The 13,042-nt window shown below is 67.8% G+C and overlaps 2 protein-coding genes across 6 annotated transcripts; both read right to left on the bottom strand.

Moving 5' to 3' along the window:
• On the bottom strand, positions 1,788–3,182 carry LOC110405769 (myeloid-associated differentiation marker-like). Its single transcript, XM_021411422.1, has one exon. The coding sequence runs from the start codon at positions 2,819–2,821 to the stop codon at positions 1,955–1,957; it is 867 nt and encodes a 288-aa protein (XP_021267097.1). The 5' UTR covers positions 2,822–3,182; the 3' UTR covers positions 1,788–1,954.
• Positions 3,330–11,648, bottom strand: LOC110405750 (septin-12-like). Of its 5 annotated transcripts, XM_021411375.1 has the most exons (12): positions 11,483–11,648; positions 8,959–9,807; positions 8,024–8,194; positions 5,337–5,510; positions 4,943–5,071; positions 4,735–4,816; positions 4,517–4,654; positions 4,319–4,436; positions 4,141–4,236; positions 3,970–4,066; positions 3,766–3,817; positions 3,330–3,650 (listed from the first exon to the last, which is right to left on the bottom strand). In XM_021411375.1, exons 1-12 carry the CDS (start codon positions 11,535–11,537, stop codon positions 3,500–3,502), a joined length of 2,112 nt encoding a protein of 703 aa, XP_021267050.1. In that variant the 5' UTR covers positions 11,538–11,648; the 3' UTR covers positions 3,330–3,499. The 5 variants fall into 5 exon arrangements, with proteins under 5 accessions (XP_021267050.1, XP_021267051.1, XP_021267054.1 ...); XM_021411376.1 differs by lacking the exon at positions 8,024–8,194 and having other exon boundaries at positions 11,483–11,647; XM_021411379.1 differs by lacking the exons at positions 8,024–8,194; positions 8,959–9,807; positions 11,483–11,648 and adding an exon at positions 7,372–7,505.

The following is a 13,042-nucleotide window of genomic DNA, read 5'->3' as shown; positions in this document are numbered from 1 at the left end:
CGCACACCGACCCCTAGGGGGAGGAATCCGCCGCGCACCGGCACCGCTCCGCCACTGCACCGGCACCGGAGCTCCGCGCAGCGCTGCGAGGCACCGGGAAGCCCCAGAGCACGGCACAGCACGGCACCGGTATGCCCTATGGCACGGCACTGGGGCTCCCCATAGCATGGCACCAGTTCATCCCATAGCATGGCACCAGTGCTCCCCGCAGCTTGGCACCTGGGCTCCCCATAGCACAGCATTCAGGCTCCCCCATAACACAGCACATGCTCTCCCCATAAAATAACACTGGTTCATCCCATAGCATGGCACCAGTGCTCCCTATAGCATGGCACAGCATGGCACCAGTGCTCCCTATAGCTTGGCACAGCATGGCACAGGGACTCCCTGTAGCATGGCACAGAATGACACCAGTTCCCCCCATACTATAGCACCAGTTCATCCCATAGCATGACACCAGTCCTTCCCATAGCACGGCATTGGTGCTCCCCATGGCATGGCCCCAGTCCTCCCCATAGAATGGCACTGGGGCTCCCCATAGCATGGCACCAGTTCATCCCATAGCACAGCACCAGTGCTCCCCATAATATGGCACCAATGCTCCTTGTGGCATGGCACTGGGGCTTCCCATGGCACGGCACCAGATCATCCCATAGCATGGCACCAGTGCTCCCCATAACATTGTACTGGCCCTCCCCATAGCACAGCACAGCAGAGCACTGGTGATCCCCAACCCGACATCGTCTGCTGCCAGCGCTCCGTGCGCCCACGAGGGCTCAGCAGCTCCCAGCAGCACCATGCACCCAGTGCTGCGACATGTCCCCAGTGTTCCCCCGGTGCCCACCCCCCTGCCCAGCCCCTACCTGCACCCCGGCCTCACCGTCCCTGCGTGCACCGGCCGCAGCCCGACGTGTCACCGCCACAAAGCGCCGCAGCTTGTCACCGGCGACAGCCGCCACGTGCTGCCATGCCTGTCCTCCATGAATTTCAATCAACTCGGGCCCTAAAAATAGCTCCGCTCGGCGCTGGGCAGGGCTGAGCCAGGGTGTGCGTCTTTTCCTTTATTTGCTCAAAAAATTTCTGCCTCGGGAGGCTGCGAGCATGGCCCAGCTGGGTTGGGGGAAGGTCGAGCAGTGCTATCCCCGCAGGAGGACAGCCACCACGGGGACATGGCCACAATATGGGAGGTGACGGGGACAAGGCGCTGGCGTGATGATGGTGGCACTGGGGAAGGAGCAGGTGGAGCGCAGCCTGGGGACGGGCACGGGGCTGACTGTGCAGCGCAGTGCCTGGGGATACAGAATGTGAGGGCACAGCGTGGGCTGGGGACACGCAGGGACACTGTGCCCCCGTGGGAGCCCGGCCCACATCCAGGATGGCGGCGATGGGTGCCCTCCCTGCTGGGCACCTCCCTACACTGCTCCGCATCCTTCTTCCCAAGTGCCACCGCCGTGGAGTAACACATGCATGGCTGCTCCAGCCAGCGTGCCCCAAGCCGTGGTGCTCCCACCCCGGTGACAGCAACAGAGCTGGCCCAGCGCTTGGGGACCCAGCCCCTCCAAGCAGCCGCATTCCTCCCAAACCCGTTCTGCAGGGCCCTGCGCTGGTGCCAAGTGAAGGCAGCCAGGCTGGGTTTTTCCTGCTCGTGCCCCGTTGGCCTCCAACACCGCGGCAGCGGGTGGGAGAGAAGGGGAACCCGGCGTCCCCCGGCCACGCAGGGCTGCCATGGGGCAGCACCCCGCCACCCCCACCCACAGCCGGAGGGGAAGAAAGCAGAGAGGCAGAAACAGGTGAAAAATGACCCGATTTAATCCCGAAGCCCCTCCCTGACCCCCGGAGCACCCAGCACCCCGCGCCAACGATGGGACGGAGCTTTCCGAGGCGTCGGCCTCTTCCTCAGCTCCGCAGCACCCGGCCCCACGGCAGCACCGCATCCCCTCGCCCCCCGGGGCCCTTAGGAAGGGGCCCTGATGAAAACCATCCTGGTGGAGTAGACCAGGTCCACGAGGTAGGCGAAGAAGTTGAAGATGGTGAGGAAGGTGATGCCGAGGCTCTTGTTCCACCAGCAGTTCGTGCTGCAGGGGTTGGGCCGGCTGCGGCCGTGGAAGCTGTACAGCGGCCATATGATGACGGCGGTGAGGTACATCAGCAGGGCCAGCGCGTTGTAGGCCACCAGCCCCTTCTCCAGCGGGCAGGGCAAGTAGCTGAGGCAGCGGCCGATGGTCAAGAGGATGATGAGGAGCGTGACGACGAAGCAGATGGAGTAGACGGCCACGCACCACTGCAAGCCGGCGTATGCGCCGTAGGAATCCAACAGGGAGAAGATGAGGCAGGCGACGTAGGCCTCGAACACCTTCAGCAGGCCGGGCACGGTGGAGAGGAAACTGCTGATGTCCCCCGGGCGGGCGCGGGTCAGCCCCACCTCGAGGGCGTAGGCCAGGAAGCAGAGGCAGGACATGGCCGTGGCCGCCGCCTGGCGCGCGCAGCGGGCCCCCCCGCAGGGGCTGGAGATGAAGGCGGAGGGGAACACCACCGAGCTGGTGAACACCATCAGCGCCGCCAGCATGGCGAAGGCGGCCGTCAGGTCGTCCCAGGAGACGGGCAGCTTGGGGGCCAGCTCCAGCAGCTCCAGCAGCAGCACCAGCAGCGTGACGGCGAAGCAGAAGCACCAGCTGAACATGCACCACGTCCCGTAGGGGCCGCCGAAGTCGCCGGTGGAGGCCACCAGGCTGAAGGAGAGGCAGGACAGCAGGACGGCGAAGAGCCGCGCGATGCCCACCCAGGAGGTGACGGCCCGCCGGTTCACCGACACCACCGCCATGGCCGCGCCGCGTCGCGTGTGCCGCCTACCGGGCTGCCGGGACGCGGGGTGGGGCACCGGGCCCCCCGGCCCCACTGCCGCCACCGGCACCGCGCTGCCAGCTGTGGGTGGATCATTAACGTGGGGCTGAGCCGCCGGGACCGAGCCGGGGGGGCCGGGCGCTGGCAGCCAGCCCGTGCCCTGCCCTGGGGCGGGGGCACAACGGGGCCTCCTGCGCTCCTCAGCAGCTCCCGGCGGACCCCACGCCGTGCCGGGTGTGAGTGAGGGGCTTGGGGTCGAGAATAATCCCCTGGCATGGGGAACCCCCCTTCCCCCCCCAAAAAAAACTAGAGGTGCCCATTAGGGAGCGGTTGGGTGTAGCCCTGCACCTCCGGGTGCCACCTCCTGACGCAGCCGCAGCCGATAAGCGGCTCAAAGTCCGGGTGCCAGCAGGGGGTGGGGGAGGCAGGGAGCCCCGTGGGGCTGTCAGCGCAGAGGGTGGCACTGCGGGATGGTGGATCCTGAAGGCTCCGTTTTCACCTTTAATGTTGAGCGGGCTCCGGGCGTCCCAGCAGAGCTCGGGGATGCCCAGGGAGCCCACTCCGTTCGTCCTCGTGGGCTGGGGGGGCTGCGAGCTGAGGTGGCACAGTCACTGCGGGGCAGGGGCCGGGCGCTGCCATGGGGTCGGGGCCCCAGGGCTCAGAGGTTGCTCTCGTCCCCGTCCTCGTCCCTGCCCGGCAGCCCGTTGTTGGAGCTCAGCGCTGGGCGGTTGCTCTCGTTCAGCCGCCGCACGCGGTAGCTCTCGTAATGCACGTTGTGGGTGATGTCCTTGAGGTCCTGCAGGTGGGACCTGCCCGGGGAGGAAGGCACTGTGTTACCCTCACGCACTCCCCGCAGCTTCAGGGTGCCCAGGGCCAGCCCCCCACCCCAGGGTGCTCTGCGGGGCGACCCCGACCACGGCTCACCGGATGAGCAGGTCCCGCAGCATGGGGAACTCGCAGTGCGCCGGGTTCTCCACTGCAAGGCAAGGCAGAAGGTGATGGGGTCAGCTCTGAGCCACGGGAACAGCACCCACCCATGCAGGGGTGCACCCCTGGGTGCTGCTCCCTGCGAGGTGCCCTGGTGGCTGCCTGGTCCCGTTCTTTGGGGACGCCACGGGCTGCCCTTACCTTCGATGATGCCCCACTTGGTCTTGCGGCCCAGCACCCGTTTGCCGTTCACCTGGTGCTCCTGGTCCGCCCCCACCACGGCGAATGGGATCTTCTCCTTCGGGATCCAGGGAACACGGTCACCCCGGGGTGCCCCCATGCTCCCCCCAGGGCCAGCATCCCAACACTCACCCGGATCCTATCGTTGAGCAGCCGGTCATCCGGGTCCTCGTCAAAATCCTCCTGTGGGTACACGCTGATGGCGTGGGCCTTCAGGTCCTGCTGGATCTGCGGAACACGGGGCGTGAGATGCTGCCGGACCACGGTGTGGGGGGCAGGAGGCCCAGGAGCCCCCTGTGCCTCCCCTCACCCGGTGCTTGAACTCCTCCCGCTCCTCCAGGGTGAGCGTGTCAGCCTTGGCGATCACCGGCACCACATTGACGATCTTGCTCAGCCTCCGCATGAACTCCAGGTCCAGGGGACGCAGCCTGGGTGCGGGGGGACAGCTGTCACCCTGCCGCCCCCCGGCAGCGCCCGTGGGTGCGGGGTCACCGCTGTGGCAACTCACCAGTGCCCCGTGGGGGGGATGAAGTACACGCAGCTGTGCACCCGGCTGTCCGGGATCTTCCTCTTGCGGGTGATGAGGACCTCCTCGCGCAGGTACCGCTCGTACTGCTCGTTGATGTACTTGATGATGGGGTCCCAGCTGGGGACAGGGGATGGCATCAGAACAGCCCTGCCAGGGTTTAGCCTCTCCCAGGTGCCACCACCAGGGCTGTGTCCTACCAGTTCTCGTTGTTGATCTGGTCCCCAAATCCCGGCGTGTCTGTCACCGTCAGCTTCATCTTCACACCCTTCTCCTCGATGACTATGGGGTCAGCGGGATCCATGCATCAAGGAGAAGCAGGGGACCGAGGTGGGGGTCCCTCCCATCTCACTCGTCCCCCCATCCCCTGCCTCTCACACGGCTTTGTGGACACATTGGTGACCTTACCATGGGTGACCGACTGCAGCTGCACCGTCTTGGGGATGCGTTCCTCCTGGCCGGGCTGCGAGGCTTTGCGGCTCACCTTGGACTTGAAGAGGGTGTTCACCATGGTGGACTTCCCCAGCCCGCTCTGCCCTGCGGGGACATGGACAGCTCCGCGTTGTCCCCTCCCATGTATTTATAACCCCCCACTGTAGCTCTGCCTGGGAGCACCCCTGTCCTGCAGGAGAAGGCTGGGATGCCCCACTCCCGGTGTGCAGGGAGCATGGCCATGCCACTGCGCTATGAGACCCATCCTTCAATCTATTGTTGCTTCAGTCTCCCCAGAGCCCGATTTCCCCTAATCTCTCCCCACACGGTGGCATCAGATTCCCAGCAGCCAAACCCCGCGGGTGCTCACCAACAACCATGATGTTGAACTCAAAGCCCGTCTTCATGGTCTTCACCTTCATCTGCTCGAGCACGGCCTCAATCCCCACGTACCCAAACAGCTCGTGCGCCCCACGGTTTGGGGGCAGCTCCTGGGGCACGGCCGCCTCCTCCATGCTGTGCTCCTGGGGCTCCAGGCTGCTCCCTGTGCGGGGCAAACACGGGGTGAGCAGGACACCCCAGAACCCTTCCCTAGCACGCTTCCCTTCCCAGAAGGACAGCCGGGAGCCTTCGGTGCCGCTCACTTCACTGCCGTTGCCCCAGCAGCAGCCGTCCCGGTGGGCACGCAGCCCCGGCGCATTCCTGGCAGCCGGCGAGGTGAAGCACAGCAACGGGGCATGCCACCTCCCAGCACCATGGGGATGAGGGTGTCCCTTAGTGGCATCACTGGGGGTAGCTCTGCCCGCACCCCAGTGCCCGCAGCCACCTGTGCCCTCCGCTATGCCACCCGCAGCTCCACAAGTGGTGGTGTCACCAGCACGGCCACCAGCACTGCCTCCCCATGCCGAGGCCAGCAGCCACCTCATGGTGCAGCCCCGGTGCACACGGGGGAGCTCTGGGCACAGCCCAGGATGTGCCACCCCGCATCGCTCCCAGCACGGTGGCAGCACTGTGGGGCTGGCACTCACACATGCCTGGCCCGAGGGGGTGACAGCGGGTGACAGTGACCACCATGGGGTCACCAGGTGACCAGTATCCTAGGAGCCGCGAGGCGCGCAGCCGAGACCCCCACCCCAGCCTTTGTGTGGCGGCTGAGGGCTCCCAGAGCCGTCGCTCCCCTCCTCCTCCCCCTCCTCCTCCCCTCCTGGCACAGCCATTGTTCGGGTCCTACCTCCGTGACGCGCTGTTCCCGCTGCCACGCAGCCGCCTGGGGACGAGGGGACCCCGGGTGTCCCCAGTCCCTGTCACTGCAGCGCTGCAGCCCGGTCCTGTCCCCGCTGGGCTCAAACACGGGCTGCAGCCCGGCTGCTCTCGCACATGCCCAGCATGGCAATAACCCAACCTCCCCACCGCCCCTCCTCTCCCACCCATGCACCCAGTTCGCCATTCTACGCTCAGCCCCAAGCCCCGCCAGCAGCAATGGGGACCTCAGCACAGTGACACCCAAGCATCCCCCGCCACCCCAGCACCCATCACATGGGTGTCCCATCTGCACAGCTCCACGCCTCCAAAGGGCAAGGGGAGCGCTCGCTGTCACCCACCTGGCATTGGGGGTTCAGGCACTGGGGCCCCCCGCGCCCAGCGCTGCCCACCCCGATGCCGCAGTGCCCCACGGCGCCTGCGTCCCCCGGCCCACGCCGCAGCCTCCCCGCATGGCACATATGTGCCAGCCCATTTCTTGGCACCGTTGAGGCTCGGGCGGCAGCTTGCCGGCACAGCCGTGTGCCATGTGGCCTGGGGACGAGGGACACGCAGCACCTGGCACGGAGGTGTGGGGAGGTGGATGGAGCAGACACGCTCCTTGCTGCAGAACTGGCATCTAAGGGTGGGGGTCTGGGTGCCCCGTGCCCACCAGTGGGTGCCAGAATGTGACTAGGGCTGGGGACAGCAGCAGCCAGGACGGGATGCCATGGTGACACCACCCCAGGGTGCTCCCAGAGGGGAGATGTTCCCCTCCAAAACCTGGCACAGCCCAGCAGGAGCTGGGCTCCAGCCACCCACAAGCAACCCCCCCCCCGCCAGCTGGGGCTTTCCTCGGAAGTGTCAAAACACCAGGACTTCCTGGTGACAGCAGTGACACCCACCCGGCAGGGGCCCCATCCTGCCCTTCCCACTGCTCAGTGCAGCACCCAACCCCCCATGCACCCACCGCAGGGTCACGGTCACCGGGACAGATCCGGAACCGAGTGACAGAACCACTGCTGCGTCACCCCCCTGTTCCCCCCCCCGGCCACCACAGAGTGCCACCCGCTCGCAGCACAGCCCTGAGCATCCCCTTTCCTCCTCCACTCCCCAAACCCACCCAACGCAGCAGCCCCCCCTGCCTGCCCCTCACACCTCCTCACCGTTGGGCTGCAGGGTGCCCACGTCCCCCCGGGGTGGCTCCCACACTGGGCTCCCAGCCCAGCCGTCACCTCCTGCCCCGTGCCGCGCTGTGCCGAGCCGTGCCGATGGCAAAGCCAAGCAGACACAAACATTATCCCTTCATGTGGCCCCGGATAATGGCTCCCTGCAGACAGACCTGTTCCGGGCTAATTGAGGAGGGTTTATTTTCCAGGCTGGGACGGGTAAACCCGGGTTCGTGGTCTCCCGGCATGGTTTAATTACTGATGCGGCGTTAATCAGCATGTTGGCCGGGAAGCCTGTAATAAGCTCAGGGGGTGGAGGTGGGCAGGAGGGGATGGGAAAGGAGCGCGCATCGCCAGGAGTGCGGCCCCATGGCCCAGAAGCTCTGATGCACAGATGGAGGGCACTGGGGTGAGCTCGCAGTGCGCCATGCTGCGGTGGCAGTGCCACACACAACCCAAGGGGACAGCAGTGACAGCCGTAGCCATAGCCAGACCCGGAGCCACAAGCAGAAGCAGAAGTGAGAACACAGGGCCCTGCCGCGACGATGGGGACCGAAATCCCGCGGTGACAGCGAGCAGCTCTCCACCACGCACCAGGGGCCCTGCACACCCACCCTGCCCGGCACCTCGCGCCTTCGGCCACCCCTACCTCGCTGCACCACGAACCGGTCACTGATCACCAACCGAATAACTCCTGGGGTGCAGGCAGGAGGAGGCTGCAGCCCACGGCCCCTCCTCTGCTCCTCCTCCTCCTCCTCCTCACCCCGGGGCGCTGGGTGGAAGTGAAACGGGGCGGCCGTGGAGCGAAGCTCAGCGCTTCCTGAAAAGAGGAGCGCGCCCGAGAGCGCATCGTCCCCATCCCGGCGCCCGCACGCTGCCCTCCGGCTCACGCCCACTCCGTGACCCATCCCTGTCCCATCCCGTCCCCAGCACCCAACCACTGTCCCCACTGTGTCCCCCAGCGTGGGTGCAGCCGGGCCGGCTCGGCCACGGGCATTGCTGCCGCATGATTCACGCAGCCCCGAGCGGAGGGAAGGATGGAGGGATGGAGGGACGGATGCCTTCGCGTGCGTCAGTACTTAAAGCCACGGCGACGGCGGCATGTGAGACACCTGACCGAGACAGCAGTGCTCCCCAGGCACACAGACAGGCGGCCACCACAGCGTCCAGCCCCGAGCACAGCGCTGCCCCGGGGACGGATGGGGATGCGGCCGAGCCCGGTGCCTGGAGGCCCTGTGCTGTGACCGGGCTCCCCATGGCAGGGGAATGGAGGGGACACATGGCATGGCGGGGCTGCACGGTGGTGCCTGAGCAAGGCACGGTGCCACTCACTGCCACTGACGGCCACACGGGTGACATCCAAGTGGCATCGGGGACACGTGGCCATCGCACATCTCCACCAGCACGGATGCAGCCGCCAGCGTGGGGACAATGTGGGGATGGGAGCAGCGGCTTCGGGATCCTGAGGGGCTTTGCTCACTGTGACCACATCCCCACCAACACCAGTCCCCAGCACCAGCAGTGGTGGCACAAGGTGGCAACGTCACACTCAGAGGAGGGACAGAGGGGAGGAGTGAGTCCTACCGTGCTCCGGCGTCACCACGGCACAGCATCCATCTGCAGCCTGACCGAGCCCCCGCGGCATCACCGAGCAGGTCCCCATGGCGGGGCCGGTGCCAATGACGTCCCTCAGTGCCACCGGGGTGCCGGGCCCCAGCACCATCCCCCCGAGGAAGGCGGGCTGGGAGCTCACTTGCACCGTCTGCGGCTGTGACACCAGCTTGAAGGGGGCGGCCGGGGGGAGCAGCCCCTCGCCGGGGCTGGCAGCCGCAGTGGCAGCCAGGGCAGTCGGGCGGGCCAGGCGGGGGCTGGCGCTGAGGCTGACCCTGAGCTGCACACGGGGCAGCCCCGGGGCCATCTCACCGCCTGAGGAGCAGGAGGAGGAGGAGGAAAGCAGATGGGCGTGGGGCAGAGCAGCGGGGCTGCGGGCACCCCACGGCTGTGTGGGGCGCGGGGCTGGCGGGGGGATGCCCGGCTCCTCGGCGATGTGCAGGTCCAGCGCCGGCAGCGAGCTGTGCCCGGCGGCCACGTGGAGGGAACACTCCGCATCCGCTGGGAAGACGCAGCCGTGCGACGGCACTTTCTTCAAGCACGGGGGTGCTGCGAGAGGCTGGGGGGCTGCGGGGCTTTCCAGGCTGGAGCTGGAGCTGCGCAGGCTCTCGCCGTCGCTGCCCGGCCCCGTGTGGCTCTGGAAGGAGGCGATGCCGCCAGGAGCCCGGCCGGCGCGGTGCTGACCCCGCAGCAAAGGGCTGTGCGGTGCGGGGCCGGGCTGCAGCGCCCGGTGGCTCTCGGCGGCGCCCACGGGCAGCGGGGACGCAACGGGGGAGCCGGGAGCGTCGCCTGCATCCTCCGCATCAAAGGACTTCTTGAGGGCTGCGGAGAGATGCAGAGGTGTGAGGGCGGCACCGGGGCTCGGTGGCACCGCAGCCGTCGGGCGCTCCCTGCGCCGTGCTCCCCCCGCACACCGGGTGCCCAAGGGCCGCCTGTGAGCCCGGCCCGGATGGGAAACCGGATCGGTGCCGCCGGCCCCTCGGCTTTGTTCCCCGGCGCTTATCTGCGGGTCGGTGCCGCGGCTCCCGGCTCCCCGCGCCGCACAGTGCCCGCTTTATTCCCCTGTAAGGGATCCGGCCCCGCGTAACCAGATCCCCGCCCGAGCCGCTGCTCTCCCCCCGCACCCAGCGCAGCTCAGCGCGGGATCCCTGCCCTGTTCCGGCGCGTTAACCCTGAAGCCTACAGATGGCACAGCCGCCGCTGACACTCCCGTCCTACGGCGGTACTGCCGCAGCACTGCCCCTGCCAGGAGGGCTCTGACCCTCTGCCACGAGCAGACTGATGCATACGCGGGGGTTGGGGCCCCGCGCTTCGTCCTGGGGGGTGCAAACACTCCTCGTGCTCCCCCCGCCCGCTCACACCGCAGCAAAGCCGCTGCCGTGGGGGCACCTCGCTTCCCCCGGGGGCTGCTCTCCCCCGGCTGCACCGCCGCGGTGGGTCTGCGTGGAGCAGACCCCACAAAGCTCCCCCCCTCCCCCCCCCGCTCCCCCCTCCCTCGGGCAGGAAGCGGCAGTGCGAGGCCCCCCCCAGGAGCTGTGCTCCTGCCAGATCCGCCCCAGCGGCTCCGTTTGGTGCCGGCTCCCCACGGAGAGCGCCGGGGGCTGAGGCTCCCACGGAGCACCCCCCCAGACCCCCCCCGCCGCGCTGCCGTGTGTGCGGCACGAGGCCCCATCAGCAGCGGGTGATGGGAGTGGGGACGGGGCGATGGGGACGGGGCGGGAAATGGGGACCTGGAGCGATGGGCACAGGGAACGTTAAGGATCCGGGCGGTGATGGGGACCGGGGGGACGAAGGGGACCCGGGGCGGTGGGGCCGCGCTGGAGCTCGGTGCCCCGTACCCTCCCCAGGTCACTGCCCCGTGCCCGGGGCTGGGCACAGGGGTCAGGGGTCGGGGCGGGGGTGATGCTAATAACAGCTCTGGGCCGGCAGGTATGTCCCAGCCCGGGGCTGCCGGGGCGGGGAGGGACGGGGACACGAAGGGTTTGCCCCCTCCCCGCGTTTCTCTCCCCGCCGCACCCCGTTCCCCCCGTGCCCCCCCGGTAGGTGCTGCATTCCTCCCGCCGAGGGCAGCAGCCGCCCCAGGTCGGGTTTCGCCGCCCGCTCCTCCCCGCGCTGCCCCTTCCCGACCCCGGCGAGCGGCGAGGGGCGGGGGGGGGGGGGGAGGTTGGGGCCGAAGGGAAGGTAAAATGGGGGAAAAAAAGACAAACGCGCGCACACAAAAAAGCCAAGTCCCGCAGTCGCCGGGACCCCCCCGTGGCCGGCCCCGTTCGGTTGCGAAGAGTGGGAGAGCCCACGCGGGACCCGGGGTGTACGCGTGGGGCGGTGCACAGACACACGTACAGACACAGACAGACACACACGCACTCATTTGCACACGGACAGACGTACGTACACACACGCGCGCCGAGATACACGCGCCCACCCCGCGGTGAGCGCCCTTCACCCACCCACGGGGGAACGGGGCCGCGGTTGGGGCACGGGGGGGTCCCGACCGCACCTTCGAAGTCGCTGAGGATCCCGTCCAGGTGCTCCTTCACCGAGAGCCGGGCCATGGGCGGGGGGGGGGCGCGGGGCCGCCCCGCATGGGAACCGCAGAGAGGAGCGGAACCGGAGCGGAGCAGCGGACCGGGCCGGGACGGCGGCGGCTGCCCCGGGCTGTGCGGGAGCGGAGCGGGAGGAGGAGGAGGAGGGGAAAGAGCGGGAGGAGGAGAGGAGGGCTGCAGGGGGCGGGGGCGGCGGGGGGAGGTACTGCCCGCACCCCGCCCCGGCCGGATCCCCCCACCCGTGTCCCACGGGCATGGCACTGCCGGGCGGTTCCGGGGGTCCCGTCCCCTCCGGCCCCATCGCCGCTGTCCCCATCGCACGGCAGCGCCGCGATGCTGAGGCTCCTTTCCCACGCGGCGGATGGGAACACGCGTGGGCACCGGCGGAGGTCGGGGGCTCCTCTATCCCCCGCTGAAAGCCACGGACGGAGCTGGGGATCCCCCCCCCGACCCCCACGGAGCGCAGCAAAGGGGTCCCCGATCTGCCCCCCCCCCCCCTCCCCCCCTTCCAGGGCTGCGCCTGGCCCAGCCCTGTCGGCTGCGAAGAGGGTGGGGGGAGGCTGGGGGTGGGGAGGCGATGGGAGCACATTCTGTGCTCGCAGTGATTTCCTACTTGAAAAAGAGGAGAAAAGTGCGAATTTCAGGCTGTGCATTCGGGGCTGGGGTTTGCCGGGTGTTTGGGTCCTCGTGCTGCGTCCTGGAGCATCCTTGTCCTTGTCCCTGTCCTTGTCCTTGTCCCAGAGCACCCTTGTCCTGCATCCAGGAGCATCCACGGGGACAGTCCAACCCGTCCAACTCTCCTGCGCTGAGCAGAGAGCAGAGAGCAGCGCCCTGAGAGAATTCCCACCGCCCCCTGTGAGTTTTGGAGCCACGATTGCTGCTCAAAGCCACAAACCCATGAGGGTAAATGCATTCATTTATAGCAGTGACATTTGGATCTGTCCGATGGCACAGAGGTGGGCTGGGGCCTGACACCGGGGGCTGCTGATACGGCCCCACAGCCGCCCCAGGGGGATCTGGGGAGCGCGGGGACACGGGGATCCCTGCAGCATCACCAGAGAAGGTCTGCAGCATTCGGTATCCCCGTTGGGAGGGACCCAGGAGGGGCTGGAGGCATTTCAGGGGCCTTGCAGAGGGCTCGGGAGCACTTGAGACCTCTCGGGGCCCTTCAGAGGAAGGCTTGGAGTGCTTGCGAGCTGCCGCGGGAGATTTCTTTTCGCTGCGTTTTCAGCTCTTTCAAGGAGTTTTTCAGAAGAGTTTGGAAGAGCTTGAGAGCTGCTTGGAGAGCGTTTGGCTTCTGGGGCCACGCGGGGGGGGAGGCTCCCGAGGGAGCCCGGATGCTCAGCGCTGCCCCAGCGCCCTCCAGGGTTGGAGATGCTCGGGGCGTCCCGGGGCTCCCCAAAAAGCGCCGCGCTGTCGGCTCACCCTTTCGTCAAGGGATTTTTAAAGGGACTTTTTCAGAAGCAGAAAGAATCCCGGCGCCCTTCAGAGCTGTTCAGGCCCTCGAGGAGCTG

The sequence above is a fragment of the Numida meleagris genome, chromosome 13, assembly GCF_002078875.1.
Source record: "Numida meleagris isolate 19003 breed g44 Domestic line chromosome 13, NumMel1.0, whole genome shotgun sequence".
Taxonomy (NCBI): domain Eukaryota; kingdom Metazoa; phylum Chordata; class Aves; order Galliformes; family Numididae; genus Numida; species Numida meleagris.
Note: the sequence above shows the minus strand (reverse complement) of the source record. Positions and strands in the feature narration are given on the sequence as shown.

Bases quoted from the DNA above. Each gene is read 5' to 3' on its own strand.
- LOC110405769 (XM_021411422.1), bottom strand. From the start codon at position 2,821: ATGGCGGTGGTGTCGGTGAACCGGCGGGCCGTCACCTCCTGGGTGGGC.
- LOC110405750 (XM_021411375.1), bottom strand. From the start codon at position 11,537: ATGGCCCGGCTCTCGGTGAAGGAGCACCTGGACGGGATCCTCAGCGAC. The intron at 5,511-8,023 runs GTAGGGGTGGCC...TGCCCCGCACAG, and splicing joins CCGGTTCGTGGTGCAGCGAG to GGAGCAGCCTGGAGCCCCAG. The intron at 3,818-3,969 runs GTAAGGGCAGCC...CTTGCCTTGCAG, and splicing joins CAAGTGGGGCATCATCGAAG to TGGAGAACCCGGCGCACTGC.